This window comes from Gorilla gorilla, chromosome 18, assembly GCF_029281585.2.
Source record: "Gorilla gorilla gorilla isolate KB3781 chromosome 18, NHGRI_mGorGor1-v2.1_pri, whole genome shotgun sequence".
Classification (NCBI taxonomy): domain Eukaryota; kingdom Metazoa; phylum Chordata; class Mammalia; order Primates; family Hominidae; genus Gorilla; species Gorilla gorilla.
The window spans coordinates 35,100,859-35,126,422 of record NC_073242.2 but is presented as its reverse complement, the minus strand read 5'-3'; the positions used below and the strand labels follow the sequence as shown (position 1 = coordinate 35,126,422).

The 25,564-nt window shown below is 47.1% G+C and overlaps 1 protein-coding gene across 15 annotated transcripts in view; it reads left to right on the top strand.

Annotated features, from left to right (window-relative positions):
- The window catches only part of SNX29 (sorting nexin 29), a 630,208-nt gene that overhangs the window by 90,033 nt on the left and 514,611 nt on the right, over positions 1-25,564 (top strand). For 13 of the 15 annotated variants that reach the window (XM_063699638.1, XM_063699637.1, XM_055365873.2 and 10 more), the window contains 4 exons: positions 8,684-8,864; positions 12,147-12,217; positions 14,133-14,381; positions 17,615-17,990. In XM_063699638.1, the coding sequence (XP_063555708.1) occupies positions 8,684-8,864; positions 12,147-12,217; positions 14,133-14,381; positions 17,615-17,990 (877 nt within the window). Of the gene's footprint in view, positions 1-8,575; positions 8,865-12,146; positions 12,218-14,132; positions 14,382-17,614; positions 17,991-25,564 lie in introns of all 15 variants that reach the window. The other 2 variants (XM_063699640.1, XM_055365871.2) reach the window with 1 other exon arrangement.

Genomic DNA, 25,564 nt, shown 5'->3' with positions numbered 1-25,564 from the left:
GGTCACCTTGGGCAACAATTTCATTTCTGTAGAAAATTAATTTTGGAGGAAGCTGCATGTGCCAGGGGAGCCCTGGGTCCATCCTTTTGATGGTGAGGGGAAGTCCAGTTCCTCATTCGCCCATCCCTGCTTTCGGTTCCCTGTTGGTGATTTTCTTTTGTATTCATGCACGTGTCAATCAGCTGCTTTTGGTAAGGGAAGCCTTGGAAGGATGTCTGCTAAAGGTGCAGAGAAAATGCAGAGCTCCATTCAAGGTGAAAAAAGTGGTTGACAACTGGCAGAAAGAAGCTGGCCTTAGGGAGGAAGTCAGAAGCCAGGGTGCTGTACCCCTTGGGCTGTGTGTTAACTCCTGGGTCACTGGATCATGGGGATGTCCACAGGGTCCCTCAGGGGTGGGTTCTTGACACCCAGGGTGGCAGGGACCTGGGCCAGTGGCTGTTTACTAAGGGGTATGAATGTGTCCCAGCATGTTAAGATCTAGTGGAGCTGGACTGATACCTATTGGCCGAATGTGACCTCTGCCTGTTTCAAAGGTGTTTAATCCTGATGTCTCATAAATTAAGACTCAGGCCTGTAATCCCAGCACTTTGGGAGGCCGAGGTGGGTGGATCAGTTGAGGTCTGGAGTTCGAGACCAGCCTGGCCAACATGGTGAAACCCTGTCTCCATTAAAAATACAAAAATTAGCTGGGCATGGTGGTAGGCACCTGTAATTCCAGCTACTTGGGAGGCTGGGGCAGGAGAATTGCTTGAACCCAGGAGGCGGAGGTTGCAGTGAGCCGAGACCGTGCCCTGGCACTCCAGCCTGGGCGACAGAGCAAGACTCCACCTCAAAAAAAAAAAAGGTAAAAAAGACTCAGTTTGGCCTCTGAGTTGTCAGTTTTTAGATCACAGTCATCCAGCCTGAGTTCCGTGGGTCCTTTGCTTTGCTCCTTTCAGAACGTAAATGACTCTTCAGCTTGTGATGGGGTATGCCCCTAAAACGAAGTGAGATACAAGTTTTAGAAGTCCTTCTTAGAAATTTCCCTTTTTTTTTTTAAATAAGAGACAGGGTCTTGCTCTGTTGCCAGACTAGAGTGCAGTGGTGCAATCATGGCTCTCTGCAGACTTGAACTTCCTGGCTCAAGCGATCCTCCCACTTCGGCCTCTCAAGTAGCTGGGACTGCACATGCACGCCACCATGCCTGGTTAATTTATTTCCTACTCTTTAATAAAGGAGGTGGTATGCTGTAAACTCTTGTAGGATGCAGGTGTATTATGCTGAGCCCTGGTTCTGGAAGGCACTCTTGTGGCTAGGTGGAAGATGGTAGAGTGACAGAGCTCAGCCCCTTGTTGGCACTCTGCTCTGACAATCCATTTGTGCCTTGCAGTCAGGCTGGTTCAGTTTGGGATGTGACAGATTTGGGAGCACTTGTATTCACTGAGTTCTCAGGCTGGCACATGAGCGAACTTGGTTTACCTTTGTTCCTGGCATGGCTGATACCATGTGTGGCTGATTCTGTTAGAGTGTGCCCTCACATTCATCCCTCTGTCTTCTTTGGCTTTGATAGAACCCAGATTTTGCTTGAGGCTGTGGTATGTACTCCTTTATCTCGGTGAGGGATTAAGCCAGTTTTGAGTTTTGTTCTTTGCTTTCTCTGCTCCCTTGTGATTTTCTGGGATTACTTGTTCTTTCCTGATAAAAGGGGTGATAAAGCTGGCTTCATCCCGTTCCCTTTCTTCCTGCTCAATTGTAAATGAGATGCCCAGAGTTAGGACAGTCCTCTGGGACAGCGAGGTCAAAAGGTTGGAGATTTTGGCCTGACATAGCCTTTGTATCTATCACTGGCCTATTTCCAGACTAGCCCAGCTCCGTGGGGTTGGATTTTCTTTGTGTGTGGGTTTTTTTCGTTTTGTTTTGTTTTTAGAGACAGGGCCTTGCTCTGTTAACTAGGCTGGAGTGCAGTGGTGCAATCATAGCTCACTACAGCCTCAAACTCCTGGGGTCCAGCCATCCTCCTGCCTCCGCCTCCCAAGTAGCTGGGATGACAGGTGTGTGCCGCCACACTCGGCTCCTTGTAGTTGGGTTTTCTGTTTCCTTTTTTTAGAGATGGGTTCTTACTATGTTGCCCAGGCTGGTCTTGGGGTTTTCTGTGTTTTTCTTTTTTTTTTTTGAGACAAAGTCTTGCTCTGTTGCCCAGGCTGGAGTGCAGTGGCACCATCTCGGCTCACTGCCAGCTCCGCCCCCCGGATTCACGCCATTCTCCTGCCTCTGCCTCCCAAGTAGCTGGGACTACAGGTGCCTGCCACCACACCCAGCTAATTTTTTGTATTTTTAGTAGAGATGGGGTTTCACCGTGTTAGCCAGGATGGTCTCGATCTCCTGACCTCGTGATCCACCTGCCTCGGCCTCCCAAAGTGCTGGGATTACAGGCGTGAGCCACCGCGCCCAGCGGGTTTTCTGTTTTTTTTTTGTTGTTGTTGTTGTTGTTGTTGTTGAGCAATGCTTTGTTTGTTTTTTGGCAGTGTTGTCACATTGATGAGACACCCCTCACCCCGCATGGCTGTGGAGCACAGGTGTTGCTCAGCACCTGGTGTGTTCTTGGTCTTCTATAGATGATTGTCAGATGACTGAAGAACATGCCCTGTCTCACTGCGTTATTTCCTGTGGTTGCAAATGATAGAAAATTCTTTAGATTGATTTAAGAAAAAAAAGATGAAGGACATTTATTTATTGACTCGAGTAATTAAGAAATCATCTTGGAGTTGAGCTGGATTCAGGGGGCCTGCCTTCTCCCAAATCTGTCTCCATCTGTCGTCCCTCAGCACCGCTTCTCTGTGGTTGGGTGTCTTTCCGGGTGGCGTCTCTCTACATGATGGGGTGGAAAATGGCCCCAAGTAGCTCCAGGTTTCCAGGATGATGAGAGATTCTACTTCTAGAACGGGGTCGGCACACTCCCTCCTTACGGGTCATATTATAGGGTTTGTGAGCCATGCGATCTCTATCGCAGTGACTCAGCTCTGCCACTGGAGCAGAAACTCAGCCACAGACCATATGGGAGCAAATGGGCGTGGCTGCGTTCCAGGAACACTGTGCTTATAAAAACAGTTTGGAGGCCAAATTTGACTCCCAGGCCATTGTTTGCTGACCTCAGCTCCTGGAGGAGACAAGGCCTCTTTTCTGGTGGCTCTGGTAGAATTTGTGCAAAGGGACCCTGTGGTCCAGGGCTGAGACTGGGGTGAGGTTAGTGAGACACTCACTTTGGCCACAAAATTGAAGGCGGTACCAAAAAACTTATCAATCAAGATAAATACTATTTTTATGTAATATTAAAAAAAACGAAAGTTGCATATGCCATGGTTCCGGCCAATTAATTGCCTGCCCTGGGTTAGCTGTCCACCCCTGCAGTAGGGGGAGGTTAGGATAGTGCTGAAGGATCCCAGTGGAATGTGTTTCCCCTAGGAAAGAGGGGTGCTCTTACTAGAAGAAAGGGAAAGGGACCAGGCTCAGTGGTTTACGCCTGTAATCCCAGTGCTTTGGGAGGCCGATGCTGGATGATCATTTGATTCTAGGAGTTCAAGACTAGCTTGAGTAACATAGTAAGACCCTCGTTTCTACAGAAAAAAAAAAAAAAAATAGCCATGTATGGTGGTGTACACCTGTAGTCCCAGCTACTCATGAGCCTGAGATGGGAAGATCGCTTGAGCCCAGGAGTTCAAGACTGCAGTGAACTATGATTGTGCCACTGTGCTCTAGCCTGGGGACCTTGTCCCCACCCCGCCCCTCAAAAACAAAACAAAACAAAACAAAACAAAACAAAACCCCAAACAAGGAAAAGGAATGCTGTTTGGTGCAAGTGTAGTAGTGATATTAATAGCTGGTTTTCATTGAGCACCAATTATGTGCCAGGTATGTTAATAACTATGGCTAACATTTATTCACTGCATTTATTGGATACACTTTACATGTATTCCTATTTCTCATTTTTCCCTCATAGCAATCCATACACGTCAGTACTGTTCTCCCCACTGTACAGATGAAGAAAGTAGAGGACAAAATAAGTTTTCCAAGGTCACACAGTGCCTGAACTAGAATTTGGGACGAGGTTTTTGTCTTCCTTGTGGTCCCCAAGGAATGAATTCTTGGGCATCGGTGATAGTTAAGGCTTGATAGAAACTTTCCCAAAAGCCTGGTGCTGTTAGTCATCCTCTGTTAACAGGTGTCCCAGGGCAGCTCTTCTCAACACCCCTTCCTGGCACTTGTTCTTGTTGGCATTCGGCTTTCAGGTGTTTGGAGAACCAGAAGCCCTTGCCCGCTTTTTGACTTAACCCCATGTTTCAAAGCAGATCAGTGTATATCCCTAAATTAAATTACGGACACCGCAGGCGCTAATTGGCAGGTGAGCTGCACTTTAAATAGACCACATTAATTCTGGCAGTGGAAGCGGAACCCTGCTGGGATAATTCTTATCATCATCAGCATCACCCTGACAAGCTTTAAAGCGATTCTGTAGCAGTAAGCAATTTGCAGAATTGAAAGGTGAAAACACACTTTAAAGCGTTCATGTAGATTCAAGGTCGGAGGGAGGTGACTGCATTTTTCAAGACAGTCACTTGACTGGAAATGTGATGGACATACCGACAATGATCTGGGGTATTTCGAAATACGTTGTTGGCCAGCTGGCCCAGGGCGTTGTTGTCGCCAGATTCCCCGTCCTGGTTTCTTGAGTGAGGCGGAGAATGGAAGGAAGGCTGTTTTGTACAGTTGTGTGGATTAGACTGATCGGATGAGCTTGGGAGGTGGATTACTTTGACATTTAGGGATTGAGACACAAGATAGTCTTGAGGGACCTGCCCTCTTGCTGGTTTTTGTTATTCCTGGGAAGTTTATTCTAAATGATCCCAGTGATTGGCTTGATCCACAAATACTTATGCACACTCATACAGATGTATACATTTAGATGCTGCTAACACAAAAAGGAACCCACGCGAATGCCCTCTGCTATGAAGGGAATTAATTATTAAGCAAATGCTGATTGGTCATCATGGACTGGGCACTGTGCTCGGTGCTTTCCTTCCCTTTCTAGTTACCCCAGTAACCCTGGGCGATTTTGCACTTTTGTGTTGATTTTATGGGAGAGGATTTTCAGGCTTAGCATGGTTGAGTGACTTGCTGAAGGTCATTTGGTTGAATGGACTTTTTCTCTGTTGTCCTGCCTGCTAGACTGGAAGCCCCTTAGGGACGAGTTCTTGTTGTCTCTAGCTGGTGACACATAGCCTAGCTCGGTTCACAGCTCCCAGGAAGAATGCAGTGGATCCTAGTGAAGTTGAATTGAAATGTTAGAGTGAACTTAACTAGCCTGCCATGCAGTTTCTGGAGATGGGTGTACTTGCCTCCTTCTGGAAGGCAGGTTCAAAGCCTTTGTCACGTTTCAGAGGGGACCGTGAGCCTGTTTAGGTCCTAGATTGGAAGCCAGGTCCAACTGCAAAGACTCAGCTTCCCCTACTTGGAATATTAAACAGTTGTGAACGTGATCATTTTGAAGAAGGCCAAGTCCCCTCATTTTGCAGGGCAGTGTGATTTAGTGGTTTGCAGTGAGCTCTGGGGTCCCTTTCTGCCATACTGTTTACTAACTGTGTTGCTGGGCGAGTCGCTTCACTTGTCCTGGCTTCAGACCTTGTCTTTCACATGGAGATGGCCTTGGTTGTGATGATGTCAGATGTAAAGTGTTTACTGCAATAGCTGGTGCATGGTTAATGCTCAGTAAATAGTAGTTGCTGTTGCTGCTGTTATTATTATTGCCAGCATGAAAAAATATTAAAGAGCCAATGTTAAGTGAAGAAAATTGATCACAAAATTATGTATACACTAGCATTACAACTATGAAAATATCTGGGGTTGGGCATGGTGGCTCCCGACTGTAATCCTAGCATTTTGGGAATCTCAGGCAAGAGGATCGCTTGAAGCCAGGAGTTTGGTACCAGCCTGCACAACATAGCAGAACCTCATCTCTACAAATAAATAAAAATTAAAAAATTAGCTGGGCATGGGGGTGCGTGCCTGTGTCTCAGCTACTCGGGAGGCTGAGACAGGAGGATCACTTGAGCCCAGGACGTTGAGGCTGCAGTGAGCTGTCCAGCCTGGGTGACAGAGGGAGAGGCCCTGTCTCAAAAATAAATAAATAATAATTAATTTAAAATGTATATAAAAAATTTTAAAAATCTGTGTACATGTGGATAAAAAGTAGTGGGATGTGAGGAGATACAAGTAGTTGTAGGAATGACTGTCTTATGGATAAAAACAAACTTTCTTAGGTTTCCCATAACGCCTTAAATCTGTTCCTATCCTCAGACTGAGTAATTCGACCTGTGGAAATCTTTCATAAGGAACTAGGAATGAGGACAATTATTTATGTATAGGGGTGTTCTTTACTGTACAGAGGGAAAGTTGGCCATGTGCCATGCCCTTAGTAGTAGGGAAATAGTTATGTTTTACTGGAAAGCCAACAGAAATCATCTTTGAAAGACTTTTAATTGTAATAGGAAAATGTTCATGCTCTAGACAAGAAAATAAATGAATCAGGATACAAAATTACACATATAAATATGTATGCGTATACACTCATACAATATGATGTGGTTTTATTTATTTATTTTTTGAGACAGAGTGGAGTGTTGTGGCGTGATCTCGGCTCTCTGCAACCTCCGCCTCCTGGGTTCAAGCGATTCTCCTGCCTCAGCCTCCCAAGTAGCTGGGACTACAGGCGTGCGCCACCACACCCAGCTTTTTTGTATTTTTAGTACAGACAGGGTTTCACCATTTTGGCCAGGGTGGTCATCTCTTGACCTCGTGATCTGCCTGCCTTGGCCTCCCAAAGTGCTGGGATTACAGGGGTGAGCTACCGCGCCATCCTGTTTTTTTTGTTTTGTTTTTTTTGAGATAGAGTCTTGCTCTGTCGCCCAGGCTGGAGTACAGTGGTGCGATCTTGGCTCATTGCACCCTCTGCCTACCGGGTTCAAGTGATTCTCCTGCCTCAGCCTCCCATGTAGCTGGGATTACAGGCGCCTGCCACCATGCCTGGCTCATTATTGTATTTTTTAGTAGAGATGGGCTTTCACCATGTTGGCCAGGCTGGTCTCGAACCCCTGACCTCAGATGATCCACTCGCATCGGCCTCCCGGAGTGCTGAGATTACAGATATGAGCCACCGTGCCTGGCCTGATGTGTTCTTTTCTTCTGGCTGCTGTAACAAATTAATACACAGTTGGTGGCTTTTAAACACTATAATTTATTCTCCCACAGTTCTGGAGGTCAGAAGTCCCCAATCAGTTTCACTGGGCTAAAGTCAAGGTGACAGCAGGGCTGCTTCCTTCCAGAGGCTTCAGGGCCGAATCCGTTTCTGGCCCTTCCAGAGTCTGCTCGCTGCCCACCTTCCTTGGCTATGGCTGCCCCATTCTAGTCTTTGCTTCTCTGGCCACATCATGTCCTCGTCTTCTGTGTCAAGTTTCTCTCTGCCTGCCTCTTATGAAGATCTTGTGATTACATCAGCCTCGCAGGGATTATGCAAGATAACCTCCCAATTTCCAGATCCTAACACAGTTGCATAGACTCTTTTACTATATAAGGTAATATTCAGAGAATTCTGGAGCTTAGGACGTCGATATCTTTGAGGATTATAATTCAGCCTACAGCAAATGTTGATTTTATTATCAAAAAGAAAAGTGCAGTAAAAAAGACTGAAAACTCTTGAAAATGTCAACATTGGTCTTTTCTGGATGAGAGGTTTTAGAGTCATTTTTATTTTTGATATACTCTTCTGTATCTCCCACCTTTTTTTCTTATTTCATTATTGTTTTTGAGGCTGAGTCTTGTTCTGCCACCAGGCTGGAGTGCAGTGGTGCAATCTCAGCTCACTGCAACCTCCGCCTCCTGGGTTTAAGTGATTCTCCTGCCTCAGCCTGCCCGGTAGGTGGGATTACAGGTGTGCGCCACAATACCCAGCTAATTTTTGCATTTTTAGTAGAGATGGGGTTTTACTGTGTTGGCCAGGCGGGTCTTGAACTCCTAGCCTCAACTGATCCACCACATCAGCCTCCCAAGTGCTGGGATTACAGGCATGAGCCACCGTTCCCAGCCTCAATTTTTATTTTAGATTCAGCAGGTACATGTGCAGGTTTGTTATCTGGGTACATTGCATGATGCCGAGGTTTAGGGCACGATTGAACCCATCTCCCAGGTAGTGAACATAGTACCTGGTAGGTAGTTTTTCCGTCTGTGCTCTCCTCCCTCTCTACTCTCTCTAGCAGTCCCCAGTGTCTGTTGTTTGCCATCTTTATGTCTGTGTGTACCCAGTGTTGAGCTTCCATTTATAAGTGAGACTATCCAGTATTTCGTTTTCTATTTCTGTGTAATTTGCTTAGGATAATGGCCTCCAGTCATCCATGTTGCTGCATAGGACACAATTTTGTTCTTTTTCATGGCTGCATAGTATTCCATTGTGTAAATGTACCACATTTTGTTTATCCAGTCCACTATTGATGGGTATCTGGGTTGATTCCATGTCTTTGGTGTTATCTCCTACCTTTTCCATGCTAAGGGGATACTCTGTTACAATCTCCAACTTCGCCTAGAGGCTTTGTGTGTTCCTCTCCCAGTGCTGAGTGCCGCAGGCCGAGTGCCAGGCGCCTGTGCCCTCTCTCCGTAGAGCCCGTGTTCTGGTACTACGTGAAGGAGGTCCTCAACAAGCACGAGCTGCAGCGCTTCTACTCCCTGCGCCACATCGCCTCAGACGTGGGCCGGGGCCGTGCCTGGCTGCGCTGTGCCCTCAACGAACACTCCCTGGAGCGCTACCTGCACATGCTCCTGGCCGACCGCTGCAGGCTGAGGTACGTGGCCGGGATGGGACCTGGGATGGGATGGAGCAAGAGGTGAAGATCTTGGAGTCTGGAATCAGACCACCTGGATTTTCATCCTAGTTCCCCGATCTGGGGGAAGTGGGCCTCCCTCTGACAGCTCCGGCTGAGCTGTGGAGAAACTTGGGGGAGAATCATTGAGAGACTGCCTGTAAAGGGCTCGGCATGGCACTTGCATACAGCCAGCTTGGATGTGGAGAGAGCTGTTGTCTTAGGACATAGCTTCCTCTTCACTTTCTGGATTTTTTTTTTTTTTTTTTTTTTTTTTTAAAGACAGGGTCTTGCTTTGTTGCCCAAGTTGGAGTGCAGTGGCATGAACATGGGTCTTTGCAGCCTGGACCTCCCTGGCTCAAGCAATCCTCCCACCTTAGCCTCCTGAGCAGCTAGGACCCTAAGCGTACGCCACCATGCCTGGCTAATTTAAAAAATTTTTTTGTAGCAATGGGGTCTCAGTGTGTTGCCCAGGCTGGTCTCGAACTCCTAGGTTCAAGTAATCTTCCTGCCTCAGCCTCCCAAAGTGCTGGGATTACAGGTATGAGCTACCATGCCAGGTGCAGAATTTTAATTTGGGATTCTTGCATTCATTCAATCCCAAACTGAAAAAAACATGGAAATTTTACATTGGGGAAGGAAGTCATTTTTTTTGTTTGTTTGTTTGTTTGTTTTTGAGACGGAGCCTCACTCTGTTGCCCAGGCTGGAGTGCACTGATGCTATCTGGGCTCACTGCAACCTCCGTCTCCCAGTTCGAGCGATTCTCCTGCCTCAGCCTCCTGAGTAGCTGGGATTACAGGCGTATGCCACCATACCCAGCTAATTTTTTGTATTTTTAGTGGGTATGGGGTTTAATCATGTTGGCCAGGCTGGTCTCGAACTCCAGACCTCAGGTGATCTGCCCGCGTAGGCCTCCCAAAGTCCTGGGGTTACAGGCGTGAGCCACTGTGGCTGGCCGTGGCCATTAGTTTTGCTCTGAGAATGGTGGACTAGACATGTTGTTTTGTGTCCTTGAGTGATACGGAGCGACACTGACGAATCCTTTTCTGGTTCCTTAAGTAACTTCCCCATCAGCAATGCCCAGATCGTCAACAGTGAAATTTCACTGAATTCAGTAAGTGGGCAGTTTGTGAGTAGTGTGGCGTGTTCCCTTGATTTTATATCTTGCCCTGTGTTCCCTAGTTCAGGTCTCCTCTTCTGCTTTATCTACTGCTGTGGTCACCTCTCTACTGGTAATGTCTCAGATCTTCTGGGATTGTGCACTGGGGCTCTTAAAAATATCCTTAAAGTTCTCTGTTGCCTGTGGCTCCTTGTTCAATTGTATGGCAAGACTCTATGGGTCCAAAATGGGAGTGCTTGGGAACCAGGAGGACTGACGCTGATGACACCTGTGTACTGCTCACGGTCAGAGTTCGGAGGCTGAGAATGTATGGACCTCTAGGGCATTAACCAGCTTTAGTTAAGGAAAACACACTCCTGTTTCTTTCTTTCCTTTTTTTTTGAGAAGAAGTCTCGCTTTTTTGCCTAGGCTGGAGTGTAGTGGCGTGACCTTGGCTCACTGTACCCTCCGCCTCCCGGCTTCAAGCGATTCTCCTGCCTCAGCCTCCTGAGTAGCTGGGTCTACCAGCGCCTGCCACCATGCCTGGTTAATTTTTTGTATTTTTAGTAGAGACGGGGTTTCACCGTGTTAGCCAGGGTGGTCTTGATCTCCTGACCTCGTGATCCTCCCGCCTCGGCCTCCCGAATTGCTGGGATTACAGGCGTGAGTTATTGTGTCTGGCCTACTCCTTTTTTTCGAAGTGAATTTCTGTGAAGCTCCTTCCAGCATATCGTTTACGGGTAGTTCAGAGTTACATACTCAGTCTCAAAGTTGAAGTGACCAACAAGAAGAAGTGAGTCCAGCAGGTAAGAATCACAGTTGACCTTACCTGGATCACCAGCCACTTCCCCAGCTGGATGTTGGGAAAACACATTCATTTAGATGCACGAAAACAGGCTCAGATTTTTAAAGGATTATGATTTTAGGAATCAGGTGCAGTCAGAATGTCAGCTTGAGCATGTGGTTTGTACGTCTACTAACATTTTCTGGGAAAGTATATTGGAAATGTGCCTCTTCTTTCTTTCTGTTAGTTGTATTCAGTCACTTCAGTGGCTAATTTTTCCAGTCTCTCACTCAACTACAGGTCACGTGTCCCTGACTTTGCTTTAGCGAAATTGACTTTTTCCTTGATTAATTTAGAATTCAGTGACCTGGCGGGGAAGTTATGGCATTGGGGATTTTTGGTTGCCATTGCTTAACAGGAAGTCAGAGAGAGCTTGGAAGTTGGACTCGGGAGACCTGCTTTTAAGCCCTGGCTGGACCATTTATTGGCCAGATGACCTTGGACAGGCTCTGTAGGCTTCCTTGACACCCCTACCCCAACTGCCATCTAGATTTGTGGGGCATTTTTAGCCTCCTAGCCTTTTCCAAGGATAATGTGGGCTTTCAGGTCTGTAACCTAGGCAGGCATTGTATTATTATTATTATTATTATTATTTTGAGGTGGAGTCTTGCTCTTTCGCCCAAGCTGGAGTACAGTGGCGCGATCTCTGCTCACCAAGCCTCCAGGTTCAAGCGATTCTCCTGCCTCAGCCTCCCGAGTAGCTGGGATTACAAGCGCCTGCCACCATGCCTGGCTAATTTTTTATATTTTTAGTAGAGATGGGGTTTCACTGTGTTGGCCAGGCTGGTCTTGAACTCCTGACCTCAAGAGATCCTCCCACCCTGGCCTCCCAAAGTGCTGGGATTATAGGTGTGAGCCACCGTGCCTGGCCAAGGCAGGCATTATATTAAATGCCCTGGTTGATGAAGCCGTAGAAGCTCTGTAATTTCTGTCTGAAATGGTCTCTTCTTGTATTAGGCAAATCAGGCGAGCCCTGTGATTTCCTGTCTGTCTCTTGGGGACGTTGCTTGAGTGGAAGTCACCCACGTGACTGCTCCCTTCTACTTTGCTGCTTTATAAATACATTGACATATCATGTCTATTTTAGTACTCTAAAGCTGAGGGTCGGCAGGGGGACCAGTGAGGAAGTTGTAGGATGTAAGTGTTCAGTCTTCTGTTTGTAACCAGAAGCTTTAAACCAGCAGAGACCTCAGACAAATCATATCCCTCCTGGGGTGACCAGGTGCAGATCTTCCAGGGAGCCGTCTAATGGAATTTCCTGGTTAATGGACACAGAGAACCACTGCTAAGAACGATTTCCTTTTCTCTTTCAATCTGCAGCACTTTTTATGAAGACTGGTCTTTTGTGATGGATGAAGAAAGGTCCAGTATGCTTCCTACCATGGCAGCAGGTAAGCCTGGCCCAGACCAGGGTGCCGGGCCTTGTGACACATGGCAGAGGGGCTGCCTTGGGGCAGTTCCACAGCGCCATGGAGTGTTGTGATTCTTCTGTCCCTCAACAACTCAATGAGTCACTTGCTGCTGTCCTTTTACTAGCACTGAATGTTGGTTTTTTTATTTTTATTTCTTTAAAGAGAGAGCCTCACTCTGTCACCCAGGCTGGAGTGCAGTGATGCAACCTCGGCTCACTGCAACCTCCACCTCCTGGGTTCAAGTCATTTTCCTGTCTCAACCTTCCGAGAAGCTGGGATTACAGGCGCCTGCCACCACGCCCAGCTAATTTTTGTATTTTAATAGAGATAGAGTTTCACTATGTTGGTCAGGCTGGTCTCGAAATCCTGGGCTCAAGTGATCCACCCGCCTTGGCCTCCCAAAGTGTTGGGATTGCAGGTGTGAGCCACCATGCCCGACCACAATGTTGGGTCCATTTATCTAGAATGTGAGACCCTGGCAGAGAAAGCGAAGATGTGAAGGTTTTTAGTTGGGCTTTGGAGATGTAATATACATTGCGGGGAATTGGAGGTGGGAGACCTACCTTTGAATCCTGGCTTTACCCCTTGCTACCTGGTGACCTGGGGCAGATGCCGTAAGCTTTGCTGCCTTTTCTTTCCTCTCTGTGAGGTGGGAATCATGCTGTCTCAGCAGTCATCTTCATGGGGCTGTGAGAGAATCATGTGAGATCAGGAGTTGCACACATGACGAGTCAACGTGGAGAGACCCTGGGTTGATGTTAGTCGGTGGACTGTTACGTTGTTCGCCCTTTGACTCAAAGGGTGAAAGGTGGAATCAGCCGGACTGAAGTGGGCAACTTGCTTCCTCTTTCCAAGTTTTTTGTTGCCTCCTTTTTGTTTTTCCTTGAAAATTTATACTAAATCTCATATATCTGGGGTTATGTTAGTCCTGTCCATTGATGAGAAGAAGAATTTGACCATAATTTCCTTTGTAGATCATAAGATGCCCAGTGTAAGTTTCTTTCCACAGTAATGATGATGATGTTAACCAGTGCACATTTGATGGTTTATGGAGCTGAGTGTTTTGTGAGTGATTGCCTTTAATACTTACAATCCTGTGAGGAAGATAATATTGTCCCCATCTTACAGATAAGGCGACTGGAGTACAGGGAGATGCTAAGTTGCTGGACCAAGGTCTTTTTTTTTTTTTTTTTTGAGACGGAGTTTCACTCTCGTTGCCCAGGCTGGAGTGCAGTGGCATGATCTTGGCTCACCACAACCTCTGCCTCCTGGGTTCAAGCGATTCTCCTGCTGCAGCCTCCCGAGTAGCTGGGATTATAGGCATGTACCACCACGCCCGGCTAATTTTGTATTTTTAGTAGATATGGGGTTTCTCCATGTTGGTCAGGCTGGTCTCGAACTCCTGACCTCAGGTGATCCGCCTGTCTCAGCCTCCCAAAGTGCTGGGATTACAGGTGTGAGCCACCGTGCCCAGCCTGGATCAAGGTCTTGTAGCTAGTAGGTGGCAGTGCCGGGATTCACCCCCAGGCAGCCTGATCCCGGAACTTGTGCCTTTACCTCCTCCCAGTTGACTTCTTATTCATATTCATCTTCCTGGCTGTTAGGGAGAGAATGTGGCATGACTCAACTCCCATGATAACGGATGTCTGCTGACCCCAGTTTCATGGGAGGTTTTTTTTTTTTTTTTTGAGGCAGAGTCTTGCTTTGTCACCCAGGCTGGAGTGCAGTGGCGCGATTTTCGCTCCCTGCAACGTCCGCATGGGAGGTATTTTTATACCTATTTAAGATCAACGTGTCTCCTCTTCTGTACTCTGTTGTCTGCAGCTGTCTTCTCTTGTTGATGGTATGACTGCCCATCAGCAAGCACTCCAGACTTTTCCCTTTTTTTGGGCAGGTCTGAACTCCATACTCTTTGCGATTAACATTGACAACAAGGATTTGAATGGGCAGAGTAAGTTTGCTCCCACCGTTTCAGACCTCTTAAAGGAGTCAACACAGAACGTGACCTCCTTGCTGAAGGAGTCCACGCAAGGAGTGAGCAGCCTTTTCAGGGAAATCACAGCCTCCTCTGCCGTCTCCATCCTCATCAAACCTGAACAGGAGACCGACCCCTTGCCTGTCGTGTCCAGGAATGTCAGTGCTGGTGAGTGGGAACCGGTGCTCGAGGCGGAGCAGAGGGAATCAGAATGTGGCGGATGGGGTGGACATACCTCGTCATCTGAAAGTAATTCCAAGGGGAATGGAGTCCAGTGCACTTGCGTTTTCCATTTGTGTTTCTGTTTCTCATCCTCATTCACTCTGAAAGGGCTCTGACGGCCTTACCTAGATGCGAGAATTGCCGGGTGGAAAAATGAACAGCTCAACCATAGCAAACGGAAAGTGAGGGTGTGAGAGACACCGGGAGCCAGATGACGTTGATCCTCATTCATTCATTCCTTTATTTGTTCCTTCATCGTATTCTGTGTGTTAGGCGGTGAGCCGAATAGGAAAGACAGATTACCAGCAGGTAGCCTGCAGTCTCCTTTGGGATGGGTGTGGGTGGGTAGTTCATGACAAAATATATAATTTATGATCCTTAGGATAAAAGGGATGAAAGCCAAGCGTAGACTGCTATGGGGAGCATCTGCCATTGGTCTTGCCTCTGATTGGGGATGGCATTTAAGGCCTCAGGAAAGAGAGGAGTTGTCAGGTTTGACTCTAGGCTCTGGGGAAGCAAAAGAGTTGATTCAGGCCGGTCGTGGTGGCTCATGCCTATAATCCTAGCACTTTGGGAGGCCGAGGCAGGAGGATCGCTTGAGTTCAAGGGTTCTAGACCAGCCTGGGCAATGTAGTGAGACCCTGTCTCAGTTTTTTAACTTTTTTTTTTTTTTTGAGACAGAGTCTCACTCTATTGCCCAGGTTGGAGTGCAGTGGCATGATCTCAGCTCACTGCAACCTCCACTTCCCGGGTTCAAGCAATTCTGCCTCAACCTCCTGAGTAGGTGGGACTATAGGCGTGTGCCAACATGCGTGGTTTCTTTTTGTATTTTTAGCAGAGACAGGGTTTCCCCATGTTGGCCAGGCTGGTCTTGAACTCCTGACCTCAGGTGATCTGCCCGCCCTGGCCTCTCAAAGGGCTAGGATTACAGGCGTGAGCCACTGTGCCCAGCCTGTTTTTAAAAATTTTTAATTAAAAAGTTAAATATAAAAAAGGAAAGTTGATTCATTTAAGATTAATTTGGTGAGAAGTTTTCAATACCCTTTGATTCCTTTGGGACATTAAGATGTTACTACAGCAAAATTGGAAATTTTGTTGTAGTATGTATGTGTATATATGTAGACACAGGGTCTTGCCATGTTGCCCAGGCTGGTCTTGAACTCCTGGCCTCAAGTGATCCTCCTGCCTTGGCCTCCCAAAGTGCTGGGATTACAAGTGTGAGCCACTGCACCTGGTTGAAATTGGAAATTTTGGGCTTAAGTACTTAGTATTCTCAAATCTCTTAAACAAGGCAGTAACTGTGGCCATCCCTTTGGAATTATTCATGGTGAAAGTGCAGAGTCCCATGGTGTCTTTGGTACACAGTGGCCTTGTCTGTCTTGCCCTGTGCTTCTCCAGCAGAGACCCTGCATGAACCTTGTAGGAGACAGGCCTGTTGACAGCTTTGTGTAACAGACACTGAAATTTCTACACCCACAGGAGTAGCAGTCCCACCCATTTTTGGAACTCTGCTTTTGAGGTGATCTCAGAGTTGTGCTATACCAGTGAGGCCTCACCGCATCACACATTGGTTTAGACAGATTGGATTTTTGGAATTGGCTCAAAGTGTCTTACATCCAAGTGTGATGATTAAAATAGGGGCACAAAGTGTCTTCTGTGAGTGCTGGTCACTAAGGCAAGCTTGATTTCTTTTTCAGTTAACATTTGCTATATAACAAGTGATTTAAAAATGTAGCGGCTTAAAACCACTGCAGTTCGTTACTTTTTTGTGTGGGTTGGCATGGTGGCTCTTCTGCTGGGCTCTTTCGGCTCACTCATGGGAGCTGGTGGTTAGATTGGAAGATCCAAGATGGCCCCATCCACGTGTCTGGAATCAGTGCTGGGGCAGCTCAGGTTCTACTGATAGCCTCTCATCCTCCAGTAGGCTGTACTGGCTTTTTTATATATGGGGTCAGGGCCACTGTCCAGGATAGCAAAGGCAAAGCTGAGACCTTTTAACGCCTAGCTACTAGAACTCACACAGTGTTATTTCTGCCACTTTTTTTTTTTGGAGACAGAGTCTCGCTCTGTCACCCAGACTGGAGTGCAATGGCGCAATCTTGGCTCACTGCAACCTCTGCCTCCCGTGTTCAAGAAATTCTCCTGCCTCAGCCTCCCAAGTAGCTGGGATTACAGGCACCTGCCACCACGCCCAACTAATTTTTTTTTTTTTTTTGTATTTTTAATACAGACGGGGTTTCACCATGTTTGCCAGGCTGGTCTTGAACTCCTGACCTCAGGTGATCCACCCACCTTGACCTCCCAAAGTGCTGGGATTATAGGCGTGAGCCACCGCGCCCAGCCCTTTCTGCCACATTCTTTTGGTAAAAGCAGGGCATGGTGGCTCATGCCTATAATCCCAGCAATTTAGGAGGCTGAGGTGGGAGTATTGGTTGAGGCCAGGAGTTTTGAGACTAGCCTGGGCAGCACAGCAAGACCTCATCTCTACAAATAATAATAAAATTAGCTGAGTGTTGTGGCATGCACCTGTAGTCCCAGCTACTCCAGAGGCTGAGGGCAGAGGATTGTTTGATCCCAGGAATTTGAGGTTACAGTGAGCTATGATTGCACCATTATACTCCAGCCTGGGCAATAGAGCGAGATGCCCCAACTCCTAAAAAAAAAAAAAAAAAAAAAAAAAAAAGCAGAGCACTACGCCAGCCAGATTCAAGAGGGTGCAGAAATAGACATCACCTCTGGCTGGGAGGAGCCACAAAGACCCATTGCAAAGGGGCATTGCACAGGAATGGCAGGAATTTGAGGCTGCTCAACCCTTGACTACACCCCCCAGCTGGTTCTCCTGGTCTCATCTACCAGCTATGAGAATATTTTCCAAAGTGAAGCATTGAAGATCATTTTGGTAATGGTAGCATCCTTCGCATCAAAGTGACTGCTTAGAAGGAACAGTTTCAAGGCGTGCTCTGTGGTGTGTTTATTTAAATCAGAGGCAGAGGCCTGCATCCATTCTGCTCAATCTTCTGTACACAGATTTTCACTGAGGATTTTAAAAAGTCTGAATTCATGTTACAGTGTATTTCTCACTCGAATAGTATTTTCCATAACCTGGAGGTGAGTTGGTTCCATCATCCTTTTGTCTTGCCTCCTTTTTCTTATACTGTGTCTTTTTTTTTTTTTGCCAGATGCCAAATGCAAAAAGGAGCGGAAGAAGAAAAAGAAAGTGACCAACATTATCTCATTTGATGATGAGGAAGATGAGCAGAACTCTGGGGACGTGTTTAAAAAGACACCTGGGGCAGGGGAGAGCTCAGAGGACAACTCCGACCGCTCCTCTGTCAATATCATGTCCGCCTTTGAAAGCCCCTTCGGGCCAAACTCCAATGGAAGTCAGAGCAGCAACTCATGGAAAATTGATTCCCTGTCTTTGAACGGGGAGTTTGGGTACCAGAAGCTTGATGTGAAAAGCATCGATGATGAAGATGTGGATGAAAACGAAGATGACGTGTATGGAAACTCATCAGGAAGGAAGCACAGGGGCCACTTGGAGTCGCCCGAGAAGTAAGTTCCCCTCACGCTTCTTTGTGTGTGTGTGTGTGTGTAAGATGGAGTCTCACCGTCCCCCAGGCTGGAGTGCCGTGGCGTGATCTCAGCTCACTGCAACCTCCACCTCCCGGGTTCAAGCTATTCTCCTGCCTCAGCCTCCCGAGTAGCTGGGATTACAGGCACCTGTCACCACACCCAGCTAATTTTTGTATTTTTAGTAGAGATGGGGTTTCACCATATTGGCCAGGCTGGTCTCAAACTCCTGACCTCAAGTGATCTGCCTGCCTTGGCCTCCCAAATTGCTAGGTTTACAGGCATGAGCCACCACGCCCAGCCTCCCCTTGTGCTTTTAATGAGGGGGTTAAGTTCACTGTTTTCTCTTTCTATGGTATTGGGTGAAATAGGTCTGCAAGCTTTATATTTGCCTAGGGTATCATTCATTCTTCAGGTGTTGATTTAGGAGTGTTATTTGGAAGGAGTGTTATTTGCTCTTTCCCTGAGAACTGAAAGAGGGGAAGGGAGTACATTTGAGGGCACTTAATACAAAGTTAATGTTAGAATGTGTGCCTTGAAATTCTTGCTTTATACATACATCTGTCATTTTCATTTCACAGGGTTCACAGGGTTTCACAGTCTGATGAGACTGTGCCTGTTATTGTTTTTTATTTTTACTCTGGATTTTCCTTGCATCTGACTTGCCACTAGCACAGGAAGCTCAGGACGAAGGCAGCGTTAGGAGAATAGTTGTGGTATGGTGACTTCTGTGTTTATCTGCAGGGGTGTGAATAGCCGTAACTTGCCTGCACCTGCTGCCTTAACGGTGGAGTTGGCCGGGCGCAGTGGCTCACACCTGTAATCCCAGCACTTTGGGACACCAAGGTGGGTGGATCACCTGAGGTCAGGAGTTCGAGACCAGCCTGACCAACATGGTGAAACCCCTTCTCTACTAAAAAAATACAAAATTAGCCAGGCATGGTGGTGCATGCCTGTAACTCCAGATACTTGGGATGCTGAGGCAGGAGAATCGCTTGAATATGGGAGGTGGAGCCAAGATGACGCCATTGCACTCCAGCCTGGGCAACAAGAGAGAAGGTCCTTCTCGAAAAAAAAAAAAAATTCCCCAAATACCCCAAATAAGCTAGTTACCTCTTAGGCTTTGTGGTGCGCAGTGCCCTCCTAATCATGACTACTGCAAAATCCAGTCCATTAAAATGTAAAATAAGGCCAGGTGCAGTGGTTCATGCCTGTAATCCCAGCACTTTGGGAGGCTGAGTTGGGAGGATTGCTTAAGGCCAGGAGTTTGATACCAGCCTGGGCAACACAGCAAGACTCTGTCTCTACAAAAAAATAAAAAGTGTAAAATGAATATACAGAAATGTATCTTTCTATCTGACCTAAATCTTATGGTATTGTTTAGGCTGCAGTATACCCTTAGCCCTAAGATTTTCGTTTTCATGTTGTTACAATATTAGGGTTTTTTTTTTTTCTGATGAGACTGTGCCTATTATTGTTTTTTATTTTTACTCTAGTCCTCATCTGCATGGATGCTTGTACTAGTAGTGTTACCTTATTGATCATCTGAGATATGCCAGGTGCTGCAGGTGATTTATACACTGTATTGTAAGACGTCCAGCACTGCCCTATGAGGTTCATGGGTATCACCTCCATTTTACAGACAGAAGAACAGGATTCCATAGAGAGGCAAGATTTGTGAAAGCCATTGGCTAAATTGAGATTTGGATTCAGGTATGCTGTAATCCCAAGCTTATACTGTCAGTTTTTTTTTTTTTTTTTTGAGACAGAGTCTTGCTCTGTCGCCCAGGCTGGGGTGCAGTGGCGCGATCTCGGCTCACTGCAAACTCTGCCTCCCAGGTTCATGCCATTCTCCTGCCTCAGCCTCCCGAGTAGCTGGGACTGCAGGCGTCCGCCACCACGCCTGGCTAATTTTTTGTATTTTTAGTAGAGACAGCGTTTCACCCTGTTAGCTGGGATGGTCTTGATCTCTGACCCCGTGATCCACCCGCCTCGGTCTCGCAAAGTGCTAGGATTACAGGCGTGAGCCACCGCGCCCAGCCTTTTTTTGTTTGTTTGTTTTGAGATGGAGTCTTGCTCTGTCACCCAGGCTGGAGTGCAATGGCGCTGTCTCGGGTCACTGCAACCTCTGCTTCCAGGGTTCAAGTGATTCTCCTGCCTCGGCCTCCCGAGTAGCTGGGATTACAGGTGCCCGCCACCACGCCCAGCTAATTTTTGTATTTTTAGTAGAGACAGGGTTTCACCATGTTGGCCAGGCTGGTCTCGAACTCCTGACCTCGTGATCTGCCCGCCTCGGCCTCCCAAAGTGCTGGGATTACAGGCATGAGCCCCTGTGCCCGGCTATTCTTTCAAATGTTTTTCATGTTTCTACATAATTATGAATATTGATTTGTTGATGTGATGGTTAATTTTGTGTGTCAACTTAACTGGGCTGTGGGATGCCCAGATTGAATATTCTGCTTCTGGGTAGATCAGTGGGGATGTTTCTGGGTGAGGGAAGTGTTTGAATTGGTGGACTCAGTAAAGGCGATAGCCCTCCCCAGTGTGGGTGGACCTCATCCAATCCATTGAAGGCCTGAACAGAACAACAAGTGAAGGCAGGGAGGGATTCTTTCCTTTCCGCCTGCTAGCTTCAGCTTGGACATGGGTTTTCGGCCCTGGGCCAGGGACTCGCACTATCTGCTCTCCTGGTTCTCAGGCTTCAGACTTGGACTTCACCACACCACCAGCTTTCCTGGGTCTTCAGCTTGTGGACTGCGGATCATGGGACTTCTTGGTCCCTGCAGTTGTGTGGACCAGTTCCTCAATATAAACCTGTATTTGTATCTCTCTGTCTCTCTCTCTCCAGGCACACACCCCTTGGTTCCATTTCTCCGCAGAACCGTGGCTAACGCAGTTACCTTTCAGTCAGATCAACATATTATGACTTGTGAAATGTTTCCCCTTTTGTTGGGTATTTATGCTGATGGTTTTTGTTTTTGCTTTTTGTTATCAGCGGATCTCAAATGAATATTTTCACACGCAAGATTTTTTTCCTACGAGTGAACTGTTTGTTAGGGCAGCTTTTCAGCAGCCTTGTTCTTGCTCATAGGGTATGAATGTTTTTGTACCTGGCATCCAAGTCTTGTGACCTGTTGTGTTACTCAGGGCTTTCTAGAGAAACAGAACCAGTGGGGCGGGGCTGAGGCGGACGTTCTGTGTGTGGATGTGTGTAGTTCCTTCTCTGTGCTGCTCTATTTTTTGTCAATTTCTACCTCTATCTCTACCTCTAACTCCATTTCTATCTCTGTTTCTGTGTCTCTGTTTCCTTTCTTTTTCTTTTTTTGAGATGGAGTCTTGCTTTGTCACCCAGGCTGGAGTACAGTGGCACGATCTCAGCTCACTGCAACCTTTGTCTCCTGGGTTTAAGTGATTCTTGTGTCTCAGCCTCTCGAGTAGCTGGGATTACAGGTACCTACCACACCCGGCTAACTTTTGTGATTTTAGTAGAGATGGGGTTTTACCCTGTTGGCCAGGCTGGTCTCAAACTCCTGACCTCAAATGATCCACCCACCTCAGCCTCCCAGAGTGCTGGGATTACAGGCATGAGCCACCACGCCTGGTCTTCTCTTGATTTATTTTAAGGAATTGGCTCATGTGATTGTGGGGCTGGGAAGTCCAAAATCCACAGGTTAGGTGTGTGGACTGGAGACCCAGGGAAGAGTTGCAGTTCAGGTCCAGAGGCAATCTGCTGGCAGAATTTCTTCTTCCTTTGGAAGGTCTGTCTTTTTCCTATCGAGGCCTTGCACTGCTTGCATGAAGCCCACCCACATTATGCAGCGTAATCTGGTTTACCCAAAATCTACTGATTTAAATGTTAATCTCATCTAATAGAAACAGCTAGAATAATATTTGACCAAATATCTGGGTATTGTGGCCCAGCCAAATTGACACATACAATTAACCCTCACAAGTGCCTTTATTCTTTTTTTTCTGAAACAGAGTCTTACTCCATGGCCCCGGCTGTAGTGCAGTGGTGCGATCTCAGTTCACTGCAACCTCTGATCCCAGGTTTAAGCGATTCTCCTGCCTCAGCCTCCAGAGTAGGTGGGACTACAGGAGTGTGCCACTGTACCCGGCTAATTTTTGTATTTTTAATAGAGATGGGGTTTCACCATGTTGGCCAGGCCTGTATTGAACTCCTGAGCTCAAGTGATCCACCTGCTTCAGCCTCCCAAAGTGCTGGGATTGCAGGCGTGAGCCTCTGCACCTGGCCATGTGCCTTTACTTTGTAATCTGGGCCTTTGAGGAGATGCTGCTTGCTGATGCCACTGAGTGTAGCCCCATGGGTGAGGCTGGTGTGTGAGCCAAGGCAGCCCCCAGTATTGTGATATGTAAATGCCCAACACGGTGCAGGGTGACCTGCACTTGGCCTGGGCCCTCTGAAGCCAGAGGGCCTCCTGCAGACTCTGGACAGCTCTCCCTGGCATTAAGAGGGATCTTGATTGACCCTTCCACAGAGCAGCCTGGGGAAGACACAGCGGAGTGATGGGATGGCCTGCTGAGTAATGCTTTGATTTTGATTCTAAGCTAGTGTTCACAGGGAAGGTCGAGGGGGCTGGTGCACAGCAGATGTGTGAGGGGGAATGTAGCCAGACCAGGAGAAGCTCACTGTGGATTGCCACAGTGTCTGGCAGAGTCTGCTGCCCTGTTGTCTTTAAGATCCTCTGTTGGTGAAAGTTAGGCTTACTCCTTGGTTTACTGGTCATTAACCCATTCTTTGATGTCTGAAGAAGTCTTATTTCTTCTGCCTCTGTATTTATCATAAGTGTTAGCTTTGCGTTTTGTATTTTCCTTTACGAGGGATAGTATTTTTATTATGGTCAGGGTTTGTTCTTTTGTTCTTTTTTTGTTTTGTTTTGTTTCTTTGTTTGTTTTTTTGAGACAGGTCTTGCTCTGTCATCCAGGCCGGAGGGCAGTGGCCTGATCACACCCTCAACTCAGGGAACTCCTAGTGTCAAGTGATCTCCCTGCCTCAGCCTCCTGAGTAGCTAGGACTATAGGTGCATGCCACCACGCCCAGCTAATTTTTTATAGAAATGGGGTCTCAAGGCATTGCCCAGGTTGGTCTTGACTTCCTGGCCTGAAGTGATCCTCCTATGTTGGCCTCCCTGAGTGCTGGGATTACAGGCATGGGTCACTGAGCCAGGCCCAGATGGGGCTTTTTAAATCACTTTATGTGTGCTCTATGATACCGGTAGGGAAGTAGGGGGAAACATAATTCAGAAAGAACTACAAACATATGCTGTGTCTCGCTATTCTGCATCTCACTAGCAGTTAAGCAAATGCAAAGTGAAACAAGACTCCATATTTTGCCCATCGTATTTGCGGAGACCTTGGGTTGGCACCCTGGTGGAAGGGAAAGATCTTGCTGTCAGTGAGTCCTCAGTTCCAGGCACATCCCATAGCATCCACTTGGTGTCTGTGGGATGAATGAGGCTGCAGGGATGGTGCACAGGGGCTGGCCTCATAGACAGCTGGAAGCAGTTGAGCTGGGAGCAGTTGATAGCCATGGGGGAAAGCAGTCTGACAAACTGGCATGAACTTAAGGATGTTTATCCCACTTGGTTTAGCAGTCCCAGCACGAGAAGCAGCCCAGAGAACATACCCTCGATTCAGGGAAAAGTTGCTACATCTAGATACCAAAGTCCTTATTCAGAGAAGCAGAACACTGGAGTTGATCTAAATGTGCAGCCACAGGGGGACGGTTAACAGCAGAAGATTTTATAGTTTAAGCCTTGACATTTTAACGTTTAGGATCTCAAACATCTCAAATGATGTTTAAGAGTATCTAGTGTTATGAGGCTGAGCTAATGAGTACATATATATATACGTATATATATATACACATATATACGTATATATATACACATATATATACACATATATACATATACACATATATATACATTATATATACACATATATATACATATATATACATTATATATACACATATATATACATATATATATACATATATATGTATATATATATTTTTTTTTTGAGCCGGGTTCTCGCTCTGTCACCCAGGCTGGAGTACAGTGGCACAATCTCGGCTCACTGCAATCCCTGCCTCCTGGGTTCAAGCGATTCTCCTGCTTCAGCCTCCCAAGTAGCTGGGATTATAGGTGCCCACCACCACTCCTGGTTAATTTTTTGTATTTTTAGTAGAGATGGGGTTTCACCATGTTGGCCAGGCTGGTCTCAAAACTCCTGACCTCAGGTGGTCTGCCCACCTTGGCCTCCCAAAGTGCTGGGATTACAGGTGTGAGCCATCATGCCTGGCCTAATGAGTTAATATTGAATGGAAAAAACAAGATAAAAAACTCAACATTTTGCTTCATTACAACTGTGTAAAGAATAGTCCGCACAGCAGGAAAGAAAAAAAGGCATGTGGGAAACTGAGTCTGACACAGTAATGTTTTGGATAATGTGGCTGTTGGGTGGTTTATTTTTTCTGTCTCTTCTTTTGGGCATTTTCTACGTTTTCAAATAACGTGTGTTAATTGTCTTGCTGAGGAGCAACAGTTGTAATAATGAGTGGTTTTAAGCCAATCGAGGCACCAGATACTGAGGCAGTCTCAGCTTCAGGAATCTTTAATGTCACTCATTTTGAGGCAGTAGCCCTTGGGGCCCACTGGTGTTTTTTTTTTTTTTTTGAGATGGAGTCTCGCTCTGTCACCCAGGCTGGAGTGCAGTGGCGGGATCTCAGCTCACTGCAACCTCTGCCTCTCGAGTTCAAGTGATTCTCCTGCCTCAGCCTCCCAAGTAGCTGGGATTACAAGCACCCACCACCACGCCCTGCTAGTTTTGTATTTTTAGTAGAGACGGGGTTTCATCATGTTGGCCAGGCTGGTCTTGAACTCCTGACCTCAGGTGATCTACCCGCCATGGCCTCCCAAAGTGTTGGGATTATAGGCGTGAGCCACAGCACCCGGCCTGGGTTTTTTTGTTTTTTTGTTTTTTTTTTTCTCTGTGGCCCAGGCTGGAGGAAGTGGTATGATGTCAGCTCACTGCAGCCCTCGACCTCCCAGGCTCAAGGGATCCTCCCACCTCAGCCCCTCCAGTAGCTGGGTCTACAGGTGTGCAACACCATACCTGGCTAATTTTTAAATTTTTTGCAGAGACAGGGCTCGAACTCCTGGGCTCAAGTGATCCTTCTGCCTCGGCCTCCCAAAGTACCGGGATTAAAAGTGTGAGCCACTGGCCTGGCCAGCAATCTTTAATGTAACTCATTTTGATGCGGTGGTCCTTGGGGCTCACTTCTCGAGTTTGGAACCTCATCCTCTTGGGGCCTGGCTTCACCTTGTACTTGCATATGTTGCGGGGAAGGGTCAAGAATTATCTTAGAAACCAGCAGAACATCGCACCTGCCCTGAGGCAGTGGAGTGGCCTAGAAAGGACTGTCTGCTTTTGCTGCCTTCTCCTGAAAGGGCGCCCCTGACCACCTCTGGGTGCCTGCTCCGTGGTCACCAGTGGCCAGGTCAGAGCCTCAGGAGGGCGCCTCTTGACAG